The following is a 26,603-nucleotide window of genomic DNA, read 5'->3' on the forward strand; positions in this document are numbered from 1 at the left end:
GCATTTTACATCGGAAACATTGATTTGAATCTGCATAATTGATTGTGAATTGCAGTTAAACAGCCTTGTTGGGTCACAGTTATACCTGAATACTCATAATGATTCAAAAATGATTATAGTTTTGGTAGACACACACCCACAAATGCACCCCCCCCAATATAGATAATGTGCTCATTTGCTCACGCTAACACACACATCATAGCTTCCACAGCATACTAAAGCATTTTGGTTGTGGCTTGTGATTGGGTGTAATCAGAATTTCCTTCAACACTTCATGGATTGTTATGTCTTTTTATGTCTACACTTCTTAACACTTGAATTACAATTAGATTGAGTGTCAGTACTTAAGCCAGTCAATAGACATGCAGGAACTGTGGGCCAGTTATCACGTCTTTTTTAAGAGCTAGCTAAAGCAGGGGTCCCCAACCCCCATGCCACAGGCTGGTAGCAGTCTGTGGTCTGTTAGGAACCAGGCTGCACAGCAGGAGGTGAGCTGCAGGCAAACAAGCATAGCTGCATCTGTACTTACAGCCGCTCCCCATCGCTTGCATTACCGCCTGAGCTCCACCTCCTGTCAGCATTATGGTGAGCTGTATAATTATTTCATTATATATTACAATGTAATAATAATAGAAATGAAGTGCACAGTAAATGTGATACGCTTGAATCAACCTGAAACCATCCCCCCACAACTGTGGAAAAATTGTCTACCATGAAACTGGTCCCTGGTGCCAGAAAGTTTGGGGACCGCTGAGCTAAAGAGTTTAAGGTGTGAAAGAAGAAAAAGGGGACTTTAAATGAAAATGAGACAATCTTAAAAAATAAAACGCTACCTTTAGCAAATTCTTTTGAAAGGCAACAAATGTTAAGTTGGTAAATTTTTACTTACCACTTATAATTTAAACCTTTAACTTTAAGAAAAAGTACATATTTCAAATGGCAGGACTGCAGAAAAATATTGTAGTTTGAATAGTTAAGCAGTAAAACTGATAGTGACTATTTTATAAAAACCTATGTTCAAGAAGCATAGGCTTCATAAAATTTCAGATGAATCTAGATAATTCCTGGATTTATTTAAAATGTTTATTGTTAATTTAAAAATTGGGACAATAATCCTGCATGATTTTTAATTACCAACGTATGTTAAATCCTAAATATAAGAGAAATATTTTCTGATTAGAGCAAAAATGGCAACAACTTAATAATTGTATAAAGTGAAAATCTGAAGATTGCATGAAATGAAGAATTAGCTGAATAAAATAAGCGTGTATAGATATCATGGTCAACATGAGACTGTTCTTATACTTTTCCTCACTCCTTGTGCCTTACTTTTTATTGGATATGTGATATACATAATAGGATAGATAAGACATGTATATACTTTCATATATATCCTTACATACCTATTCATATACACATACAGGTATGTGTATGTATACACACACACACGCACACACACACTGCTTTCCTTTAGAAGTAACCACTATCCTGAATTCTAAGATTTTCATTTCTTTGTTTTTTGTTTGTTTGTTTTGGTTTGGTTTTTTTTTTGTGGTACATGGGCCTCTTACTGTTGTGGCCTCTCCCGTTGCGGAGCACAGGCTACGGACGCGCAGGCTCAGCGGCCATGGCTCAAGGGCCCAGCCGCTCCACGGCATGTGGGATCTTCCTGGACCGGGAGCACGAACCCGTGTCCCCTGCATCGGAAGGCAGACTCTCAACCACTGCGCCACCAGGGAAACCCTGTTTGATTTTTTAAATAGTTTTCTTTCCTAGTCACATGTGTCCCCAAATAATGTATTACTTAGCTTTGCTTGTTTTTAAGATTCTCAAAACTGTCAACATATATTATATGGTCTTGTATAACTTTTTTCATTAAATATTTTATTTCTAAGATCCAACCTTGTTATTTTATTTTATTGATTTTTTGGTGTATGTTGGTGTAGTTCTTTTTCCTGCTGTATGTTATTTCATTGTGAAAAGTACTATGATTTATTGATCTCTTCTTTGATCCATAAATGTTCGGATTGTTAATCAATTTTTGCTATCATGAACATTGTTGCTAGAAATCGCACACATCTCCCTGTGCACAAATACAAGAGTTGCTCTAGGTTAATGCTTCTCAACTTTTTTTCTTATGGCACACAATAAACACTAGTATTTGTATGACACCAGAAGGCAAAGCTTCTTGAGACCAGCAGTTCATCATAGGGAGGCTCTGCCCAGGAGGAAATACATATCCATGGACCATGGGGTACAGAAGGTCAAATATGCAAGCTGATGACAAATTGTTTTTTAAACGTAGGTGCTCGCCTTTACACTCCCACTAGCAGGATGTTGGAGTTTCTCTTGGCCCACATTATCTGGACCATCTGGTGTTGTCAGACTTATTAAATCTTGCTGGTCTGCTGTTTGTAAAATAGTATCTAATTGTAGTGTTAATTTACACTTTGAGTTTGATCATCATTTAATAGTGGTTCTGTGCTGTGAACTCTCTGGTCTAGCCTTATGTCATTTTTTCTAGGGTGTTTTCTAACTGATTTAAAAGGAGTTTTTGTTTCTCCTTATTTTTTTCTTTTCCTTAATTTGCAATACTATTTGTAAACTGTTTGGGGAGTACTTTCTCCATGTTGTGATGTTTCTCTTTACATCACATGTCTTTTGGCAACCCTAAGTTCTTAGTTTTAATCTAGTTAAGTTTATAATTCTTTCCTAATATACATTTATTTATGTAAATTAGGAATACCCATTAGGTATTTTTGTTTCTTGTTTAAGTAAACCGTTTCTTTTTTTTTTTTTTTTAACATCTTTATTGGGGTATAATTGCTTTACAATGGTGTGCTAGTTTCTGCTTTATAACAAAGTGAATCAGTTATACATATACATATGTTCCCATATCTCTTCCCTCTTGCGTCTCCCTCCCTCCCACCCTCCCTATCGCACCCCTCCAGGCTGTCACAAAGCACCAAGCCAATATCCCTGTGCCATGCGGCTGCTTCCAACTAGCTATCTACCTTACTACGTTTGTTAGTGTGTATATGTCCATGACTCTCTCTCGCCCTGTCACAGCTCACCCTTCCCCCTCCCCATAACCTCAAGTCCGTTCTCTAGGAGGTCTGCGTCTTTATTCCTGCCTTACCCCTAGGTTCTTCATGACATTTATTTTTTCTTAAATTCCATATATATGTGTTAGCATACGGTATTTGTCTTTTTCTTTCTGACTTTAAGTAAACCGTTTCTATCTCAAGATACTGTTTTGTAATTTCCACGAAGCTTTCCTTCTTCATTTCCATATGCTCTTGTCTTTAAATTCTTTTTCTCTTATTGAACTTACACTATATATAAGCAGTGGGCATGTTGTTAGAGATCCTAGATTTATTGTTTTGTTTTGTTTTGTTTATTTGTTTTATCTGTTGAATCCAAGTAAGCTGTCAGCACATTACTAACTGAATGTGGAATTTTCCTTTTGGCAGACGATTGTGATGACCCTCTGGTGTCTGCCTTGTCTCAGGCATCATTCAGCAGTTCATCCGAGCTCTCTAGCAGCTATGGTCCTGGATTTGCAAGGCTAAATCGAAGAGATGGTAAGTCTGCTTTTTCTGCTCTGATTGGTTCATGACGAATCTCATTCATCTTCCATTCTCCTTTAGTAAAATCATTGTAAGTGATATATTGTAAAAGGTAATAAATTTCTTAATAAGCAAATGGCAGAAACTGATGGGATGTTCATGACATTTAGGATTGGCTCTAGAATGGCAAAGGGATGCACCTGTTCTGAGATCTTGTATCATCATTTTAGTGCCCAAAGAATTGAATTCCCTAAATCTGGCGATTTTTTTTAATGTATCTTATAAAATAAACTTTTCTTTAGAATTTTTTAATTTTTTAATTGAAATATAGTTGATATACTGTATAATTTTAGTTTTAGGTGTACAACATATTGGTTTGACATTTAAATACACTGTGAAGTGATCACCATGTTATGTCTAGTAACCATATAAAGATATTACGGTATTATTAACCATATTCCTTATGCTGTATATTACATCCCATGACTTATTTATCTTATAACTGGAGGTTTGTACCTCCTAATTCCCTTCACCTATTTTACTCATCCGCTCAACCCTCCTCCTCTGATAACCACCTCTTTGTTCTCTGTATCTAATTTCATTTTGTTTTGTTTGTTTTTTAGATTCCAGATATAAGTGCAATCATACGGGTTTGTCTTTCTCTGACTTATTTCACTTAGCATAATACCCTCTAGATCCATGTAAGTTGTCACAAATGGCAAGATTTTATTTTTTTAATGAAAAATAAACATTCCACTGTATATGTATATACCACATCTTCTTCATCCATTCATCTACAGAGGACACTTAAGTTGCTTCCATACCCTGGCTATTGTAAATAATGCTGCAGTGAACATAGGAGTGCATATATCTTTTTGAATTAGTGTTTTTATTTTCTTGGGGTAAATACCCAGAAGTGAAATTGCTGGACCTTATAGTATTTCTGTTTTTAATTTTTTGAGTAACCTCCATACTGTTTTCCATAGCAGCTGCACCAATTAATCCCACCAACAGTGCACCAGGGTTCCTCTTTCTCTACATCCTTGCAGACAGTTGTTATTTCTTGCCTTTTGGATGATAGCCGTTCTGACAGGTGTGAGATACATCTCATTGTGGTTTTGATGTGCATTTCCCTGGTGATGAGTGGTGTTGAGCCTGTTTTCAGGTGTCTGGTGGCCATTTCTATGTATTCTTTGAGAAACTGTCTATTCAGGTCCTCTGCCAATTTTTAAATTGAATTGGTTGTTTTTATGATATTGAGCTGTATGAGTTCTTTGTATATTTTGGATATTAAACCCTATTCGAATATGTCACTTGCAGATATCTTCTCCCATTCAGTAGGCTACCTGTTTGTTTTGTTGATGGTTTTCTTCACTGTGCAGAAGCTTTTTAGTTTGATTAGGTCTCATTTGTTTATTTTTGGTTTTGTTTCTCTTGCTTGAGGAGAGAGATCCAAAAATATATTGCTAAGACCAATATCAAAGGGCATACTGCCTATGTTTTGTTCTAGAAGTTCTATGGTTTCAGATCTTACATTGAAGTACTTAATCCATTTTGAGTTTATTTTTGTATATGGTGTGAGAAAGTAGTCCAGTTTGATTCTTTTGCATGTAGTCTGATTTTTCCAACACCATTTATTGCAGAGGCTGTCTTTTCCCCATTGTATATTCTTGCCTTCCTTGTTGTACATTAATTGACCATATAACGTGGTTTATCACATCGATTGATTTGCAGGTATTGAGCCATTTTTGCATCCTTAGGATAAATCCCACTTGATCATGGCATATGATCATTTTTAATGCATTGTATATTTTGATTTTTGCATCCATGTTCGTCAGTGATATTGGCCCGTAATTTTGTGTGTGTGTGTGTGGTGTCCTTGTCTAGTTTTGGTATCATGGCGATGCTGGCCTTTTAGACTGAGTTTCGAAGTATTCCTTCCTCTTCAATTTTTTGGAATAGTTTGAGAATGATAGATGTTAACTCTTCTTTAAATATTTGGTGGAATTCACCTGTGAAGCTGTCTAGTCCTGGACTTTTGTTTGTTGGGAGTTTTTTGACTACTGATTCAATTTCATTACTAGTAATTGGTCTGTTCAGATTTTCTGTTTCTTCCTGATTCATTCTTAAAGATGGTACGTTTCTAGAAATTTATCCATTTTTTTCTATGCTATACAATTTGTTGTTGTATAATTATTTGTGGTGATCTCTTATGATCCTGTGTATTTCTGTGGTGTTGGTTGTAACTTTCCCTCTTTCGTTTCTGATTTTATTTATTTGGGTCTCTCTTTTTTTCTTGGTGAGTCTAGCTAGAGTTTATCAATTTTGTTTATCTTGTCAAAAAACTCAGTTCTTTTTTTCATTGGTCTTTTTTTTTCTTGGTTTCTTTTTTTGTTTATTTTAATTACTGCTCTGCTCTTTATTATTTCCTTCTGCTAACTTTGGACTCTTTTCTTCTTTTTCTATTTCCTTTATGTGTAAGTTCAGATTGTCTATTTGACATTTTTCTTGTTTACTGAGGTAGGCCTGTATTGCCATGGATTTCCATTTTCATTTTTCTCAGGGTATTTTTAAATTTCCTCTTTGATTTCTTCAATGACCCATTGGTGGTTTGGTAGCATATTGTTTAGACTCCAGTGTTTATGTTTTTTCTAGTTTTTTTTCTTGTAGTTAATTTCTAGTCTCATGCTCATATGGTCAGAAAAGATGCTTGATATGGTGTCAGTTTTCTTAAATTTATTGAGACTTTTTCTTGTGGCCTAGCTTGTGATCTGTCTTGGAGAATGTTCCATGTGCACTTGAAGATAATGTATATTCTGTTATTCTGGGATGAGATATGCTGTATATATCAATCCATCTGGTCTAATGTGTCATTTAAGGTCAGTGTTTCCATTTGGATGATCAGTCCATTGGCATAAGTGGAGTGTTAAAGTCCTTTACTGTTATTGTATTACTGTCAATATCTCCCTTTATGCTTGTTAATATTTGCTTTATATATTGATGTGCTCCTATGTTGGGTGCATATATATTTACAAGTGTTATGTCTTTGTTGGGTTGATCCCTTTAGCATTTTGTAATGTCCTTCTTTGTGTCTCATTACAATCTTTTTTTTTTTTGTGGTACACGGGCCTCTCACTGTTGTGGCCTCTCCCGTTGCAGAGCACAGGCTCCAGACGCGCAGGCTCAGCGGCCACGGCTCACGGGCCTAGCCGCTCCATGGCATGTGGGATCTTCCTGGACTGGGGCACGAACCCGTGTCCCCTGCATCGGCAGGCAGACTCTCAACCACTGCGCCACCAGGGAAGCCCACAGTCTTTGTTTTAAAGTCTGTTTTGTCTGATATAATTACTGCTAACTCAGCTTTCTATTTGTTTCCATTTGCATGGAATTTCTTTTTCCATCACCTCACTTTTAATCTGTGAGTGTCTTTAGATTTGCAAGGAGTCTTTTGTAGGCAGCATATATATGGGTTTGTTTTTTTTTTAAATCTATTCAGCTACTGTATGTCTTTTGACTGGAGCATTTAGTCCATTTACATTTAAAGTAATTATTGATAGGAATGTACTTATTGCCATTTTGTTAATTGTTTTCTGGTTATATTTGTAGTTCTTCTCTGTTCTTTCTTCTTTTCTTGTTCTCTTCCCTTCTGATATGATGATTGTCTTTAATGTTATATTTGGATTTTTTTTCCTTTTTTTGTGTATATGTGTTATAGGTTTTTGGTTTGTGGTTCTATGAGGTTCATATATAATTATTTATTATATATAGGTATCTATTTTAATTTGATGATCTCTTAAGCTCGAACACATTCTAATAACTCTATGTTTTTAGTCCCTCCACCACATTTTATGTTTTTGACATCATGTTTTGTATCTTTTTATTTTGTGTATCCCTTAAATACTTATTGTAGATACAGATGATTTTACTACTTTTGTCTTGTAACTTTCCTACTAGCTTTATAAGTGGTTGATCCACTACCTTTACTATATGTTTACCTTTACCAGTGAGATTTTTTCCTTTTGTAATTTTCTTATTTCTAGTTATGGCTTTTTCTTTTCTTCTTAGAAGTCCCTTTAATGTTCCTTATAAGGCCAGTGTAGTGGTGCTGAACTCTTAGCTTTTGCGTCTCTGTCAAACTCTACTTGTCCTTCAAATCTGAATGATAACCTTGCTGGCTAGAGTATTCTTGGTTGTAGGGTTTTTGTTTTGTTTTAAGATTTTTTGATGTGGACCATTTTTAAAGTCTTTATTGAATTTGTTACAATATTGCTTCTGTTTCATGTTTTGGTTTTTTGGCTGTGAGGCATGTGGGATCTTAGCTCCCCTATCAGGGATCGAACCCGCACCCCATGCATTGGAAGGCAAAGTCTTAACCAGTGGACTGCCAAGGAAGTCCCTTGGTTGTAGGTTTTTTTCCTTTCATTACGTTGAATACGTCATGCACTCCCTTCTGACCTGCAAAGTTTCTGCTGAAAAGTCAGCTGATAGTCTTATGGGAGTTCCCTTCTAGTTGCTCTTCTCTTGCTACTTTTAAGATTCTCACTTTAATCTTTAATTTTCCTATTTTAGTTATAATGTGTCTTGGTGTGGACCTCTTCGGGTTCATCTTGTTTGGGACTCTGTGCTTCCTGGACCTGGATGTCTGTTTTCTTCCCCAGGTTAGGGAAGTTTCTGGGTGTTATTTATTCCAAAAATTCTCTGGTCCTTTTTCTCTCTTTTCTTCCTCTGGGACCCTATAATGTGAATGTTCCTATGCTTGGTGTTGTCTCAGAGGTCCCTTAATTACCTTTATTAAAAACTTTTTTTTTTTCCTGTTCAGTCTGCTTGATTTCCACTACTCTGTCTTCCAGATAACTGATCCATTCTTCTGTATCATTTAATCTACCGTTGATACCCTCTAGTGTATTTTTTACTTCAGTTGTTTTATTCTCCAGCTCTTATTTCTTTTTAATTTTTCTAACTCTTGTTGAAGTTCTCACTCTGTTCATCCATTTTCCCAAGATTGGTGAACATCTTTATGATCATTATCTTGGATTCTTTATTGGGTAGATTACTTATCTCTGTTTCATTTAGTTCTTTTCCTGAGGTTTTGTCTTGTTCTTTCATTTGGAACAGATTTCTTTGTCTCTTCATTTTCCCTAATTCTCTGTGTTTATTTCTATGTATTAGGTAGTTCCATTACATCTCCCAGTCTTTTTGAAGTGGTCTTCCATAGGAGATGCCCTCTGGGCCAGCAGCACACTCCCCTCTGACCATCAGAGCTAGATGCTCCAGGGGTGTCCCCTGTGTGGGCTGCATGTACCCTTTTGTTATGGCAGGGCCCACTACTGTGGGCGGGCTGGCAGGTGGGGCTAACCCCCAACCTGGCTGGCTCTGTGACCTGGTGGTGCATGGCTGTTGTGGGCCCACTGGTGGGTGTTGTCAGCTCCTGGCACTAATAGGCTAGAGAGAGGATTCCGGAATGACACTTGCCAGTGCTGGTGTCAGCTCAGTAGAAGGAGATTCCAAAAATGGCCACCACCAGTGTCTCATTACCCAGGGGAGTCTCAGCTGCCTCCTGTCTCTCTGGGAGGCTCTCCACGGGCATTAAGTGAGTCTGACTCAGGTGCCTTTCAAACTACTGCCTCTACACTGGGACTTGGAGTATGTGAGATTTTCTGCACACCCTTTAAGAGTGGAGTCTCTGTTTTCCAATGCCCTCTGGCTCTTCCAAACATATGGCCTGCTGGTTTTCAAAGGTTGACTTCTGGAGCTTCTTTTTCCCTGTGCAGGATCCCTGGGCTGGGAGCCCTATGTGTGGCTTGAACACCATGCCCCTCATGGAGGACCTCTGTTGCTATGATTTCCCTCATGTTTGTGGGTCACTGATCCTGTGCTGGGGTTACTGACTAGACTCCATCTCTGTCCCTTCTACCTGTCTTGTTGTGGCCTTTTCTTTATATTTTAGTTGTGGAAAACCTTTTCTTATCTTCAGGTTGTTCTCATAAATAGTTACTTTCTTTTCTTTAATAAATTTATTTATTTTTAGCTGCATTGGGTCTTCATTGCTGCGTGCGGGGTTTCTCTAGTTGCGGCAAGTGAGGGCTACTCTTCGTTGTGGTGCACAGGCTTCTCATTGTGGTGGCTTCTCTTGTTGCAGAGCACGGGCTCTAGGCACACAGGCTTCAGTAGTTGTGGCTCGCAGGCTCTAGAGCGCAGGCTCAGTAGTTGTGGCGCACGGGCTTAGTTGCTCCGCGGCATGTTGGATCTTCCCAGATCCAGGCTCGAACCCATGTCTCCTGCATTGGCAGGCGGATTCTTAACCACTGCACCACCAGGGAAGCCCTGACAGTTACTTTCTAAGTAGTTGTTACTGTGGTGTGCGTGTGGGAGGAGGTGAGTTCAGGGTCTTCCTACTCTGCCATCTTGACCCTAAAATATACTTTTCTACAACAATATACAATCATTATGTATACAGTAGCCATGAAAATTTAATTGGCCCTCTATTTCAAGATAAGCAAGGAAGTTTGCAAGAAGCGACTTTAAAAGTTGCTAGTTATTTAACAGTAATCATCCCTAAGTTTAGTTAATTCTCAAAATGAATGACATGACTTTCTCTCCTGTTGAGGAATGGGAAGTTAATAAGCTTTCGTGCTCCTTTAGGAATACTCAGTTCGTATTGTTGACTATCTCTTAGGTAGGTTGTGTTTGATTGCTTGAGTTATGTTTAAAGAAAAGTGCAGATAATTAAATGGCAACTTGCTATAGATATAAGAGAATTTCAAAACTCTCTGCACTTAAAGACAAAGTATCGTTATTATCCCTTTCTATAACATGCTAAGGCAAAACCCATCTGCTCATGCATTCTATGGAAAGAGGATTGGCTATACTAACAAAGAAAATATTTTTAACAACCATAAAAAAAGACACTGACATATATTATTAAAACCTTGATTCACTCATTTATTATTCCCTTCGCACATGCTGCAGCTACTTCTTCTAATTTTACTCCTTGATCTTATCCTTTGTCCTGTTGTTTAATGTTTGAGTACATTGAACATTGGACATAACAAATAGATTGTGTGTGTGTGTGTGTGTGTGTGTGTGTTTTGCCATATGGTCCATGTTATAAATATCTAACTCTGTAGCATGGGTTTATTTAAAAAATTTTATCTGATATTATTTGATACATTCCTCTATGTGTGTTTCTTTTTTTTAAATTAGGTATTATTGCCATAACTTTGTGTTTCTTAGTGTGAGAATATCATTGGAGAGTAATAACTGAGATCCTTGTATCAAATGGAGAATTTTGTGGGCTTTGAATATATTTGTGTAGATAATTCTCGTCTGTTACATTTATTTGCCTTATAGTGAAAGTTATTGTCACATTGGACCATCTCTTCCTATTTTCAATTCTGAATCCCTTACCACAGGCAAATGGGATTTCCTAGCCCTGTGGGGGTCAGTCCAGATCCTGAACCAATGGTCCTTTCCATAGGAATGCTGTCATCACAACACTGACCTTAGAATGAAGTTTCTATCTTATCTTTCTTTTTAAAGTAAAGCAGAGTTTGGCATTTACCACCACTCCATTTGAGTTATAATAAGGTTTCATAGGATTTGGCCCATCAAAAGAGATACAAAATTTAATGTAACTATTTATCTTTATTTTCATTTGTTGAGGTTCAATAAATCTCTCTCTCTCTCTCTCTCTATATATATATATATATGTTATTGATTTGATCAAATCATATTTTTCATTAATTTATATACTCATCAGGAGTCTCTATCAGTAGGACTCATTTTCATTCTTAATTCATTTCTATGGCTGTTGGTGAAACACAGTATTGAACTTCATGAATCTCATTTGCATGTTAATGAAATGGAGAAACACAACAGGATCGTTTTAATTATCTTTTGCTGGTTGTCAACCTGCTTGATTACATTTTTCTTTTTTATTTAGTTTTTCTTTTTTTACCTATTAATTACATGAAGTGTTCACAAGAGAATATCAGACTTTGAATGATTTATTAAAGGCTGTATATTATACTAGTATGCCGACATTCCTTGTGGTATTTAGTTCAGGCTATGGAAGGGTGTTCAGCTAAGTCAGCGGGTCATGTATAAATAAACTGAATCAGCAATAAAGATCCTAGTATCCTAGAAACACAGATAGGGTTACCTTTTTGCTATGGAATCTGGAAAACTTAGAGCCAAAGAACAGAAAAGCAAGAAATGAGGAATCAAGCTCAACAACCCACTGCTTTCCATCTATGAGATAAGAAGTGCCCTGGGTAACACTGTGATAATGACTAGGCCCTGTAATGGGGAAAGGAAATCAGAAAAAGACTACAGTTAAATGTCCATTTCTACCAGTAGGGAAGAAGAAAATTTACTTTTTTTGAGGTATATTAATTTAATTTTGTCACTTAATTCCATTGTGGGTTGAAATGTGTCCTTCAAAAGGATACATTCACATCTTAACCCTGATACCTATGAATGTGACCTTATTTAGCCCTAGAGTCTTTGCAGATGTGATCAAGTTAAGATAAGGTCATATTGGATTAGGGTGGGCTCCAGATAAGGCCTTATAAGGAGAATGAGATTTGGAGACACAGGAACAGAGAAGACAGAGAGAAGAAGGCCAGGTGAAGACAGAAGCAGAAATTCAAGTAATGTAGCTACAAGCCAAGGAATTCCAAGGTTTTCCAGTAACAACCAGAAGCTGGGAAGAGGCAAAGAAGGATCTTTTAGAGGATGCGTGACTGGTGACACCTTGATTTTGGACTTTGGGTCTCCAGAACAGTGAGGGAATAGATTTCTGTTACTTTAAGCCAGTTTGGGATACTTCGTTACAGCCACCATAGGAAACTAACATAGATTTTGGAACTGTGAGTTTAGCGCTACTGAAACAAATGTTTAAAAATATGGAAGTGGCTTTGGAATTGGGTAATGGGCAGAGGTTGGAAGAATTTTCAGGTGTGTGATAGAAAAATCCTAGATTGCCTGGAAGAGACTGCTGTTGGTGGAAATGTGGAGGATAAAGTGCTTCTGGAGAGCTCTCCAAAAGAAAAGAGGGTCATATTATGAGACACTGGAGGGAAGGCAATCCTGGTAATAAAGTGGTGGGAAAGTGGAATGAGTTGTGTTCTAGTGTTGGGTGGAAAGGAGAATTTGTAAGTGATGAACTTGATATTTACCTCAGAATGTTTCCAAGCAACATATGGAAGATGTGCCCTGGTTTCTCCTTGCAGCTTATAGTAAAACACCGGAGAAAAGGAATAAATGGAGGAAGGAGCTGTTAAGCAAAAAAGGAACCAGAATTTGATGAGTTGGAAATTTCTCAGCCTATCTATACTGCAAAAAATGCTCTAGAGAGAACATCAAAGATGTGGGCTCATTTTGCTAAAGAGATTAGGAGTGTGACTCATGAATGCAATCCATCATCTCACCTGAACCCTGGAATACAGATGGGGTTATCCAGAAAGACCTGTGGAGGACATGCTTCTGTCAGTTGCATAGGGGGCAGTTTTTGAGAATTTTATCCTAGCAGAAACACTACTTGCCTAGACTGAAAGAGACGGAAGCTAGGCCAGCAAGGTCTCCATGGGTCCTGAGTCTGGGGCCAGCGGGGCCTCTGCAGGACCAGGGGGCAGAGCATCAAGCCACAGAGGATTATACTCGGGCCTTGAGACTTAGTGGAATTTGCTCTGCTGGGTTTCAGACTTGCTTTGGACCCATGACCCCTTTATTCCTTTCAGTTTCTCCCTTTGGTAATGGGAATGTCTATCCTATGACTGTCCCATTATTGTATTTTGAAAGCAGATAATTTGTTTTCTAGTTTCACAGTCCACAGATGGAGGTTTTCCTCAGGATGTACCATACCCAGAGTCTCACTTATGTCTAATTTAGATGGTTTGGAAGATAAGATTTAGGATTTCTTGTGTTGATTGTATTTAGATGAGATTTTGGACTTAGAGTTGATGCTAGAATGGGTTAAAACTTTTGGGGATGTTGGGATGGGGTGAATGTGTTTTGCATGATGATATGAATTTTGGGGGGAGCAAAGGGTAGACTTCTGTGAGTTGAATTGTGTCCCCCTAAACAATATATTTAATTCTTAACACCTAGTACCTGAGAATGTGACCTTGTTTAGATCTAGGGTCTATGCAGGTATAATCAGGATGAGGTAATAATGGATTAGGCTGGGCCCTAAATCCAGTGACTGGTGTCCTTCTAAGGGGAAAGAGGTACACAGAGACACAGAGACAGAGGAGACACAGGGAAGAAGTCCATGAGAAGATGGAAGCAGAAATTGAAATGATATAGCTACAAACCAAGAAATGTCAAATATTGCCAGCAAGCACCAGGGGGAGAATTTTTCTCTAAAGCCCACAAAGGGAGCATGGCCTTGCTAACACCTCAGTTTTGGACTTCTAACCTCCAAAACTGTGAGAGAGTAAATGCTGTTAAGCTGTGCAGTTAGTGACACTTTGTTGTAGCAGCCCTGGGAAGCTAGTACAAGTGCCACTGAGTAAGTGACTTCTTTTGTACTTTTTTTGCACTGGGAAGATGCATCTCAATTTGAACCTGACAGATTTCATAGCTCGGAGACGTGTGACCCAAAATTAACTGTAAACCACACAAACAAACAAAAACCAATTGCTACTAATACCAGCTTTGTAATGGAATTAAATCTCTCTGCCCTTGTATATTAGTCCCAGTTTTGCAGTTTCAGTGTAGTTTGAATTACATTCGGCATCTTAAATCGTTGCCATTATCAGTGTACAGTTCAGACAGGTTCTAGTGTGCCATCTGATGGGCCAAGTGTGTTCTCAGGACAGAATATAAGAAGCCATATATGTAGAACTGTTCCTGAAGTTGCATTATAATCCAAATGGATGTTTTTTTATTTTCATGTACTTGGGAAACCTTGGAAATGGGTTATTGCAAACTGATGTGCTTGTATAACGCAGTAAATAAAATGGTGGTACACAGCAAAAACAAAATATTTGTATGTGTGAATGTAAACATATATATGTATATGTGTTTAATTATATAGCAGGTTGCTTCCATAAGTGACCAATACTGTGAGTTTTCTCTCCTCTATTCTGTAAGATCAAAATATTTCCTCTTTTGCTAAAAAGTGGAATATATATCTATATTTTCCCATTGTCTATTTTATTTATCCACAGCTAAGCCCTTCTACTCTAAATGCTTATAAAGCAATGCTTTCCTCATGCCTATAGGGTTTGCTGTTAAAATCAAGCATCTATTTGTAGAGAAATCAGCATATTTAGTTACTTGACAGGGAGAACTCTCATTCTGGATGTACTTCTAGTGAGGAAGATTATCACATTCTATACAGAATTATTTGGTGATTTTTTTCTCCTTTTTTGGCTTTGTTGGGTCTTCATTGCTGCGCGTGGGCTTTCTCTAGTTGCAGTGAGCACTGCACTGGCTTCTCACTGCGGTGGCTTCTCTTGTTTTGGAGCACCGGCTCTAGGCGCGCGGGCTTCAGTAGTTGCGGCACGTGGACTTGGCAATTGTGGCATACGGGCTCAGTAGTTGTGGCTTGCGGGCTCTAGAGCACAGGCTCAGTAGTTATGGTGCACGGGCTTTGTTGCTCCATGGCATGTGGGATCTTCCCCGACCAGGGCTTGAACCCATGTACCCTGCATTGGCAGGTGGATTCTTAACCACTGAGCCACCAGGGAAGTCCTATTTGGCAATTTTTACTGCCCTAAATCATTGTGCTTCTTTGCATGTAACTATTATGCTTAAATTAAAATCCCAGAGATAAATCCCAAAGGTATTCATGGTGCATGTCAGTGCTTAAGAGGATAGATGAGGTAAATGTTTCTTGCCATTAAACATATTGCATATAATCGTTTATAATTATCACATTTAAAATGATAAAATTAATATATTTGATAACCAGTACTTTATGAGGAAAAGAATAAGAGATGAATTTTGCACAGGACTGAAAAAACTCAGGCCTCAGAAAAGGAGAGCCTCATTGGCATGGTGGGTGTAGGTCTGAAATGTACCTGATGGTCCCCAGGACCAGAAACGGGGCAGGTGAGCCTCACGAACTGAGTGTGGAGAATTGACTGCCTTGGTGACCGCCTGTTTTTATAGAGTTGGCTAGAGAACAAAAGATGCCAACAGTTTATTTGCTTCCATATCAACTGCTTCCCATCACATCCAGGATGCGATGTGCCTGAGTAAGCTCTCGGCCTGAATAATTACCTGAATTGCAAGGGTCCCACACCTCCATGCTGAGTCAGGCTGTAAGTACCCGACTTTGTATTAGCTTTGCCCTATTTTTCTGTCTTGCCCTAATTGATCTCTGAGATTAGGAGATTACAGTTCTTAATGTTAGGATGAGAGCACTTAGACCTGACAAAAATTCCTGAATAGTCAGATCCCTGGGAGTCACCCCCGTAGCCACAGGACGCGAGCTTCTCCAGCACACTTGAACCTTAGTTAACCTGCTCTGCTTCTCTCCTTTGTACTCTCTCCAGTGGATCATGACATTTTAGGTGAAGAGCGAACACTTTGGTGTTAGGCTTATCTGGATCAATTCACCATTCCTGGGTTTAAATCATTACTACCTTACTTTTTTTTTAAATTAATTTATTTTTAGGAAGACGTTTTTAAATTCATTTATTTAAGTAGGAAGTAATTTTTTTTAATTTATTTTTTAACATCTTTATTGGAGTATAATTGCTTTACAATGTTGTGTTAGTTTCTGCTGTATAACAAAGTGAATCAGCTATATGTATACATATATCCCCATATCTCCTCCCTCTTGCGTCTCCCTCCCACCCTCCCTATCCCACCCCTCTAGGTGGTCACAAAGCATCGAGCTGATCTCCCTGTGCTATGCGGCTGCTTCCCACTAGCTATCTATTTTACATTTGTCTCTTACTTTTTTAAAGACGGAAGAAATACTTAATCTCTATGCTTTAATTCTCTAGCTTTCTTTTGGAAGAATAGGGATAATACTGAAGTGGTTTTGGCTTTATTGAAAATGATCACGGCACTGTGGTGTAACCACAAGAATTACAAAAGCAAGGTCCCAAGAGAACGTTGAACAGTTTCAGAGTGTGTCCTGCCAATTAACCCCACTTTAGCAAACCTCACAGGCCAAATATATACTTTGATTTATACAAAGGTAATCTCAAAATTCAGGCATCCTCATAACTCTGGTAAAAGACTCTTTTTATTCTTGATTAATTATAGAGCAAAGCAGGGTCAAAGAATTTTTTTTTTGAGCATTTATCTTTAGTTTTTAATTACTCTGCACAAGAATTTTATATATTAAGGGCAGACATTTGTTACAATAATTAATAAATTGGTAAAATATTTAATAAGCAGAATAGACAAAAATCAATTTTCCTTTCAAAAGAGCAAGGAAGTCTTCCTTCCCTTCCTATTAAAGAAAATAGATTTTACTTTCCAAATATTTGTATATCTTGCCAGGCAAATGAAATCCAGCAGGATTTATGCCTTTCATATGATGAAGATCACCATATTTAAATGGTGCATTTACTGTGAAAGTAACTTTCTCAATCAATGTCCATAATATAGATGCACTTTCACAGTTCAGTATACAAGTCAAAAAATTTTACAGCCCAATAGTAAATGTAAGTTTCCTATGTGAATGAAGTCTAAAATACACAAGTCAGGGCCCTGACCATACAAAGGATAATATTCAAAGAAAGCTCACAGTTCAGAATCATCTGACTGTTTTTGGATCCTCAGCAATTTTTTTGTAGTAATTGGATTTAACAGCATTATAATTCTAATGAATGAGTTAAATCAGGGATCTCAAAATTTTGGAATCCCAGTATTAATCAACTACAAATAAGTATTAGCCCATATCTATCACCAACGACTTAGATGTTTCTTTCTAATGAATTGACCATTACATTTCCAAAGTTCTGAAATGGCCAATAGACCATAAAAAGAGACTTTTTTTTTTTTTTTTTTTTTTTGCGGTACGCGGGCTTCTCACTGCTGTGGCCTCTCCCATTGCGGAGCACAGGCTCCGGACGCGCAGGCTCAGCAACCATGGCTCACGGGCCCAGCTGCCCTGCAGCATGTGGGATCCTCCCAGACCCGGGAACAAACCCGTGTCCCCTGCATCGGCAGGCGGACTCTCAACCACTGCGCCACTAGGGAAGCCCTTGTACTCTATTCATTAAAGTATAGGAGAGTTTGCTCTCACTTCTGGGATTAATATAGAATCACTTCTATTCTTCTATCAGTTCATTTGATTTAATGCCAGAGGCGATTGTCCTCCTGAATGTTTGGTTCTCTCTTACTTTGGATGTAGCTCTCCCTTCTGGGCCCTCTTCCTTAAGAACATGTTCTACTCTCTTCTGATCTCTTCTTGCTACTCCCTCAGTCTTACCCTTTGTTGTCTTTGTCTGCCCTGTACCATGCTTTCTTCAGCTCTAAATCAGTTTGATAATGTAAGCCCAGTGAGTGTGCCATGTAGCTGATCCTAAGTAATTTATAGCAATAAAAAATGCTGGTTTTGGAATCACAAAACCTAGGTTATAATACTAAATTGTGGGTGGTCTTGGGGAAAAGACATTTCCTCTCTTTTTTTCCTTTCCTGTAAAAGTATGGGGTTGAATTTGGGGGTCCCTAAATTGTATGACAATGTACTCTTTTTATTTATAATATTCTATAGGCACCATCTCTTTTCCTTTTGACTCACTCTAATAATGGAGATTTTCAAAGCATGTGAGTGAGTGACATTGATGGCTTTTCAAGCGGAAGGGGAGAATCTTAAGGCAGACTGTCCTTCTAAGTCCTCTCAAACTAGAAGACACAGAATGTGCCTGGCTTAGGAAATGTCTTCAACTGTTATAAAATATAGGAATTCAAGTTATAAATATGAACCTATTGAAATTGATACAGGAACTTAAATTTAGTCAGTTAAAATACATTCATAAAATTTAAAATTATCATTAATATATAGGTTACACTTCTTTGTGTATATCTAATATTTTTCATTCTGTTGAGGAGGAAAATTTCACATGTAGGTACAGTGAAAATAAACAGTGAGTATGCAGTTGGGTGATGTATTGGGTTGAGTTCTCCCAAAAGCACACCCTGGACCAACAATTGTGGTGCTAAAGGTTTATTAGGGGATGGTTCCCAGGAGAAGACAGAGAGGGAGTATAAGAAGCCAGATTAGCAAGGGGAAGAAAGCAACTTGAAGTGAAGTCCCACACATAGCCTGGTCTCCCAGGAAACTCTGGATGATAAAACTTTACCTAAGGCTTTGTCTTACCTCCCGTTAAAGGAACTGGCAAGGTGGCTAGCAAGGTGGCTGGCTGTGTGAATAATTTAGAAAAGCTAGTGTTTGAACTCTAGTCTAAACCCTAGCTTTAGACATTATAATAAAATACAACAAACGAGGTGGCTTAAACAACAGGCATTTTTTTCTTACAGTTTTGGAGGCTGGAAAGCCCAAGATCAGGGTGTCAGCAGATTCTGTTCCTGGCGAGAGGCTGTCCTGACTCGCGGCAGCCTCTTTCCTGCCGTGTGCTCACGTGGCCTTTCCTTGGTGTTTGCATGTGGGGAGGGAGAGAAAGATCTGTCTTCCTTTTCTTATAAGGTCACTAATCCATCAGGGGGTCCCACTCTAAAGACCTAATCTAAACCTAACCACCTCTGCAAGTTCCCAAATACCATCACATTGCGGTGTATGGCTTCAGTGTATGAATTTGGGAGGTAGGCATGGAGACGCGCTCAGCCCATAACAGTTAGCTGCCTTTCTATAAAGAAGTAAACCAGCTAGAAAGTGTTAACCGCTTGAAGATACCTGAGAGAAACCAAGATAGCCAGGCCTTCAGGGTCAAAGATCCTGGAGAAAAAGGAAATACCATATAGTGAGTCTGACATTTTCTACATGAAATAACAGAGCCTCAAAATACAGAAAGAAAAATGGACAGAAATAATAGGAGAAATAGACATTACAGATTGAAACACTAAGCATAGAGGTTTTTAATATTTCTTTCTCTGTAGCTTATTTAAGAAGTATGCCAAAGAAGAGATCAGTGGAAATACAGATTTTAACAGCAGTTAACAAATTTGACAAAATATTTACATTTGTAATTTATATTTATATAATGAGTAGCATATATAAACCTCTGCCTCGAAATACTGCAGAATACACGTTCTTATCCAGAGTACCTAGAATATTTACTTACATTTATTTGGCGCCATAAAAATTGTTTCAACAAATCTCAAAGGATTCATATCATGCAGAGCAGGTGCCCTAGTACAGTTGAATTAAGCTAGAAATCAATAATTAAAAAATACTTAAAAACTCAGAAAGGTGTGGAATTTAATTAACACACTTCTCAAAAAGAAATCTCGGTGGAAATTAGGGAATGTTTAAACTCACTGATAACAAAATACTATAGGTCAGAATTGTGAGATGCAGCTTAGATCAAATTGATGACCTTAACTGCACATAATACAGAAGAAGGAAAGCTAAATATTAATAACCCATCCATTGCCTACTTATTCAGTTTCTCAAGAAATTAGAAAGGGCAACAGATTAAACCCAAAGTAAGGAAAAGGAAAGGAATAAAAGAACAGTACGTCAATCAATGAAATAGAAAACATGCGATATAGAAAATCAGTAAGACAAAAACATAATAAGAGGATATTTTAACAGACGTCCTGCTAATAATTGTGAAAATTTAAATGAATTGAACAAATTATTTGAAAAATGCAGCCTGAAAAATTGTGCCCAAGAGATAAAATAAAATTTAAATATTCCTCTGTCAGGTAAAGGTAGTAAAGCCATAATTCACACGCTCCAACAGAAAACTCCAGGCTAAAATGAATTCATATGTGAATTCTTCCAAACACTTTTAAGGGAGCTACGACTCGACTCTTACACATTCTCTTCCAGAGGACAGAAAAAAAGTCGAAATACTCCCCAACTCTTTCTATGAGACCAGCATAACCTTGATACCAAACCCTGTCAAGGACAAACAAGGAAGGAAAATTAAAAGCCACTCTCTCTCGTGAACAAAATATTGGCATACACGTGTGAAGGGGGTCGGGCTTGGCCTCCGCCTGAGATGCTCTCTCTCGGCTGGGGTGCACATGTGTTCTGAAAGCATGGTGGGTTGCATAACCAGAGAAACAGTGAAAGCAGGGCCTAGAGCTTTCTTGTCTGATCCATGCATAAGTATCTTGAGCATCTTACCTAGGAGAGGATGGAGCGGAAGTGTGACTGTAGCTAACAGTAAAAGACCATCTTTTTTGTATTCACTCATATTAGAGACTATTATAATCACAGATGTGCTGTTGTGTGTTGGACACCTCTTAGGCAACACATCTTCTCAGCCCCACCTCTTTCTCCAACCAGGACCAAGTTCAACTTCCCACAGGTGTAACAGGGTCTCACATTGGGTGGTACCACTTACCTGTAGCTTCCTGCCCTGTGGCTCCTCTGATGCTGAGGGATGATCTGCTTCCAGGGAATCCACTGGGCACCATAAATTCTGATGGTGGGGTATGGGCACTATTGCCTACCTGTGAGGCTACCTTGACCGACAGAAGATGAGAACTGATGTATAAAATCTTCCACCTTTGTCCTCAAGGGGGAAAGTTCTGAGCAGCATCTCATCAAAAGACTGCTTGGAAATGTTAAGCTTCTCATTTTATTCATACATTACTTTCCTGATTTTGTTTAGTTATCTGTATCTCATTGAGCTTCCTTAAGATGATTATTTTGAATTGTTAGGCCAGAGACCTTCATTTCTTTGGGGTCAATTACTGGAAGTTTATTAGTGTCCGTTGGTGGTGTCATGTTTGCCTGATTTTTCGTGATCTAAGTAGCCTTGCGCTGTTGTCTGTGCATTTGAAGAAGCATCAGTGGGAAGGTCCCTGGGCAGGCAGGTTTAGTCCCAGACTGTGTCTGAGAGGAGCCAGAACTGATTCGTAGGGGTGCTTCAGGGTCCATAGCTGGGACAAGGTCTGCAGGCCTGCTGCCTTCAGGGGCATGGAGGCACATGTCTCCTACCAGGTCCCAGGGCAGGTGGGACTGCTCTCAGATTGTGGCCGGGAAAGGCTGGAGCCCAGTTACAGGGCCACTTCAGGGTGGGTGTGTCTCCCTCCACGTCCCTGAGTGGGCAGGACTGTTCCTGGTCTGCAGCTGAGAGGGTGTGGAGCTGGGTTCCAGGACCACTTCTATATCCATAGTCAGACTAAGGTTTGAGGGCCTACCTCTGGGGGCAGGGATGACGTGTATCCTGGCAAGACTGCTCCCTAACCGCAGCTGCGAGGGCCTGGGGCCAGGTGTTGGGGCTACTTTAAGATCTGCAGTCACACCAACATTGGCTGCTGCCCAGCCGCTGAACTGCAGCTGGGAGGGCTGGGGCTTAGTTACAGGACTGTTTCAGAATCTCCTTTTGGATTAAAATCAGTGGGCCTACCTCCAGGGGGTGCCGTCAGGCGTGTCTCCTGGTGGGTCCCTGGGCGGGGCAAGACTTCTCTGGGCCTGCGGCTGGATCCCAAAGCTCCCACAAAGGGGCTTCCGTCCGTGGATGGCTGCCAGGTTATTGTTGCTGAGGGGGTGTATGAGTGGGAGACTTCCTATTCTGCCATCTTACTGACGTCACTTCATATATTACATGTCTGTCTGTCTGTCTGTCTCTCTAATAGTTCTGCGAATTAAAATCTGTTCCCATAAATTATCTCATCTGATTTTTAACTGTAATCCTTTTGAAGGCTGCCCTTCAGATGTAATTCCATGGGAAAAGATATACAAAAACTACATGATTTTAGAAGGACTTCTCTGTGTTTCTTCTCAAATAGGACTTTATATCAGAGATTTTCTCCCTCAGTGGGAACTGTTAGGTCCTTAAAGGTCCAATAATTTAAGTAGAAAGCTAGCCTAAAATCACATTTCTGTGATTTGATGATTATTTGTTATTCTTCTCCTACCTTTTCCCTTGAGTCCTTTTTTAGAAAACTGACATATCATGAATATTAACAACAAAAGAAAAGGGACACATAAAATTGACTGTAAAATTGGCCATATAAAATACAACTGACTTAATAAACTATATAAAAATATCTGTATAAAAATGAAAAACAAGATCAGAGACTCCATGCCAAAATGACAATGTTTATGTGGGTTTTTCTAAAGCCTTGTCTTTGACCTTGGCATTGTGCATGCCCTCCCTGAATGAGCTGGTCCACTGCCAGGGCCTCAGGAGGAGGCCTGTGCAGACACCTCCCACATTTGTGCTAGAGGAGAAACATGTCTAACAATCTCCTATCTTGTATTTTCAACTGCCTGCTGGAATTTTCCAGCTGCCTGCTAGATGTCTTGTCTTCACAAAAAAGCTCAACAGAAGTCTTAAGTTAAATATATCACATCTAAACCAGCTTCTGCTTGTAATTATTTGTCTTTTCTGATTCCTGGTGGTTATGTTAATCACCATGGCTTAACATTCTTAGAATCACCTTTTATTTCTCCCTTGATCCCTCCTCCTGAAGATGATAAATCCTGTGTATTTGTGGTTTGCAATCTGTCTCTCTTACACTCTCTTTTTTTTTGGAGCGGGGTGGGGGGGGGTTTCCATTACTACTACCCTAATGCAGTTTTTGGATTTCTAACCAAGGTTATTTTAATAACCTTGCAATTTTGAAGTCATGCAACTTTGAGGCTTTCCTCAATAAAAATAAAATTTAAAGCACAGTTGTGACCTTGTTTTTTGCCTACTTAAGACTTTCAGTCCTACCTCCCTTGCATGTATAGGTGTTTCTGAACGTGCTTTCCGAAGTCCAGCTAATCTTATGCAGTGGTTGAGCAGATAATTTGGTAGTTTCAAGGAAAAAGGAATAAAAAATACTTAAAAACTTTTCACAGATTAAAGTGTAAGAATGTATGAATTGCCTGCAATTCACTAACAGAGTACAGGCATACCTTGTTTTATTGTGCTTTGCAGATAATCGTGGTTTTACAAATTTAAGGTTTGCGGCAGCCTTGTGTCGTCGAGCAAGTCTATTATTACCATTTTTTCCAACAGCATTTGCTCACTTTGTGTCTCTGTGTCATATTTTGGTAATTCTCACAATACTTCTAACTTTTTCATTATTATCAAATTTATTATGGTGATTTGTGATCAGTGATCTTAATGTTAATACTATGACTCAGTGAAGGCTCAGATGATAGCATTTTTTAGTAATAAAGCATTTTTAAATTAAAGTATGTACATTTTTAAAAAGATGTGATGCTTAGTAGACTACAGTATAGAGTAAACATAACTTTTATATGCATTGGGAACCAGAAAATGTGTCTCATTTTATTGTGATATTTGCTTTATTGTGGTGGTCTTTATTCCCCGATATCTCTGAGGCATGTCTGTATAGTTTCTGTTAACTAACCTATCTTTGCTTAATTCGTGTGTTATTACTTATATTTCTCCTACAAATCTAATAAATATACAACATCATAAATATGAGGAGTGACCATGATTTTAGTACAAAGATTAAATCATAGAAGTTGGGATATGTGCATATTTAAATGTGGTGATTTCATACAGGCATCTAAATAAGAAAACCACTGGGTAGACTTTGGACTTACTAGACAAAGACTTTAAATTGTCTCTCTTAAATATGCTCAGAGAGCCAAAAGAAACCAGGAGCGTGGTGTCTCAACAAATAGAGACTATCAATAAAGAGTTACAGATTGTAAAACGGATCTAAACTAGTGTCTTCTAGTGTGAATGTTATGAATTTGATATGCATCAAAGTTGCACTCCTAAGAGCAAAACCCCATCTCATTATTAATATTATGCTTGGGGAGCAAAGTAGAATAAACTGTTTGCAAAATTCCTCTCTCAAAAGACACTATCACAACCTAGATTTTTCCAGTGGTTCTGGATGTGGAGGAGTAAATATGAGAAAATACTAGTCGACTCCTGCTTTCTTCAACGTAAGAACCACTTTGATTTGAGTTTTAATCTTGCTTCTGCCTACGTAAGCGCAAAGGACTCATCAGTCTTTGAATCTGGTTAGCCTTGGTGACCCATACTGCAGGAGACAGCACTTTTCCTTGTCTTCTGGATCATTTGGTGCACGTTGCAGATTGGAAGATGCAGTGGAACTGGACTGAGGTGGCCCTGGATGGATACAAGAAACCTTTTTCACAGAGGAGAGTGGGCAGACAGTCACAGATCTCAGTGTGACTGTCTTACCAAACCAAGTTGCTGGGAAGTGAGGGGTTGGGGTGTTCTTTTTATTGTGTTGTGCAAAAAAGTGGGCAGTAGTTTCTGTTTTTTGAGGGGGGGTTTTTGCATGAAAGTAAACTGGTTAATGTTGGGAAAGGTGAGCACATAAATTCCTCTAATGAAGGATGAAATATGAGCATTTTTAATGACTATAATAATTGCGTCAGTGGCTATTTCTCTATGTGGGGTGATGGGGGGAGCAGAAATAGACATGACCTCCACACTGGTCCTTCGTCTCCCCTCTCAGCGCAGACAGGCACACGCCACCCATGGCTTAAGGGAAAGGATGGTCACTGCCCAGCTTGGGAACAAAGTTAAGTGGGGACCTTTTAGATCTAAAATATAAACGATTTGAAAGGGGAAATGCCCAGCTTAAAGGAATTCCTTTTCCCCATACCCCACTGAGGGAAGAGACGTGAGAAAGCAAGTGTGAGGGATCATTTTCCCTGAAGTCCTGTCCTCAAACTAAGTCCATAGTAGGAAACTTGACAGAACCCTTCATTCACACTCAGGTGTCTGTATGCGAAAGGGTGCTTAGAGAGGAGATCGCCCGCCCCAAGACAAGTCACTAAATCATCCTGCTGCTGCACTGCAGAGACGGTGGTGTGACAGTCCCCACGTCAGCCCCGGATGGCATGTGAGGGGAACCAGGAGCTGCTGTGGGCACCAAGAATGGATGCAGAAGTTAGGGCGTGAAGTGGTGGGTGTGGGCAAAGCGTCACACCAGGGATGGGAGGACGAGCATCAGAATGTTGTGACAAAGGCATTTCCCAACTAATCTGCAACCAGTCACCTAGGTGCAGAGTGGAAGCTGCTTGACCGCCCACACAAAACACGGAGAAAGAGTGGTCCCGGTCTCCACTGCCCCCAGGGTCGGCAGGAAGGGAGGCAGATCCCTGCAAGCATTTCGAAGCTGAAGGTGACAGAGATAAAATCCTGAATTGACTGAGAAATCCATGAACTGGACTGAGTTTCTCTGAAATGATTAGATTGATTTTCTACATTGGACAGAATAGGAGCTCAAGAAAGAAAATTAGACTGAGTTAGGAAAAAATGCATTTTTCATACCTGAGGCTGTAACTGAGAAATTCATAACTCTACTGTGATTCCACCTGCTGTGCTCAAGTAGCTTATCTGAGATATGGTCAGTAACCTGCCGGCCTGGGAGAGCGGCTCTTCCCAGCTCAGCATTGTCACATGGGGAGCCTGAAATCTGCCGTGCAGGGAGCATTTACACCACAGGAACTGACAAATGCTGTAAAGCAGGACTTTTCCCCACAGAGAAGTAGTTTTTAAACACTTTCTGGCACACTACTTACCGGGACTTACCTCTCGTGAGGCAAGATGTAATGATGTCGGGGGGGAAAGATACAAAAATTTCTTTTTAAAGTTGGACTCAGATGCAGAAGACATGAACCAAAAGAGTTTGACATGTTCCCAGTGCTTGATTGTTTGTTGCTCAGAAAACTAAATCCGTGAATATGTTAATTTGTATATTCACGACATCTGTTTTTCTCAGTGGTGTATAAGTTAAGATTTTTTTTTTCTTCAGTAAATATCAAGATTGGTAGTTAAACCAACTCACTGTGGAAGCTTCCCATACAGACCAAACTATCCATCAGCCTGGGTATAGCTTGGTAAAAGATTGCAAATACCATCTTCTTGTAAAAGAATATGAAGAACCATGCCTATTATTAGTGACCTTAACATATTGTTTATTCTGTACATTTAAAATTGTGGATGGTTTCTGTTTGTCAAGTTATCTAAAACT

At 39.0% G+C, this 26,603-nt stretch overlaps 1 protein-coding gene across 4 annotated transcripts in view; it reads left to right on the forward strand.

Moving 5' to 3' along the window:
• Nucleotides 1-26,603, forward strand: part of CNTNAP4 (contactin associated protein family member 4) — a 264,163-nt gene that overhangs the window by 34,375 nt on the left and 203,185 nt on the right. For 2 of the 4 annotated variants that reach the window (XR_009559901.1, XM_030863289.2), the window contains exon 2: nt 3,474-3,584. Coding sequence is in view for 1 of the 4 variants with exons in the window: in XM_030863289.2 (XP_030719149.2) it covers nt 3,474-3,584 (111 nt within the window). In the remaining 3 variants the exon portion in view is untranslated. Of the gene's footprint in view, nt 1-3,021; nt 3,115-3,473; nt 3,585-4,252; nt 4,271-26,603 lie in introns of those variants that run through there. The other 2 variants (XM_060288512.1, XM_070044134.1) reach the window with 2 other exon arrangements.

This window comes from Globicephala melas, chromosome 19 (genome assembly GCF_963455315.2).
Source record: "Globicephala melas chromosome 19, mGloMel1.2, whole genome shotgun sequence".
Taxonomy (NCBI): domain Eukaryota; kingdom Metazoa; phylum Chordata; class Mammalia; order Artiodactyla; family Delphinidae; genus Globicephala; species Globicephala melas.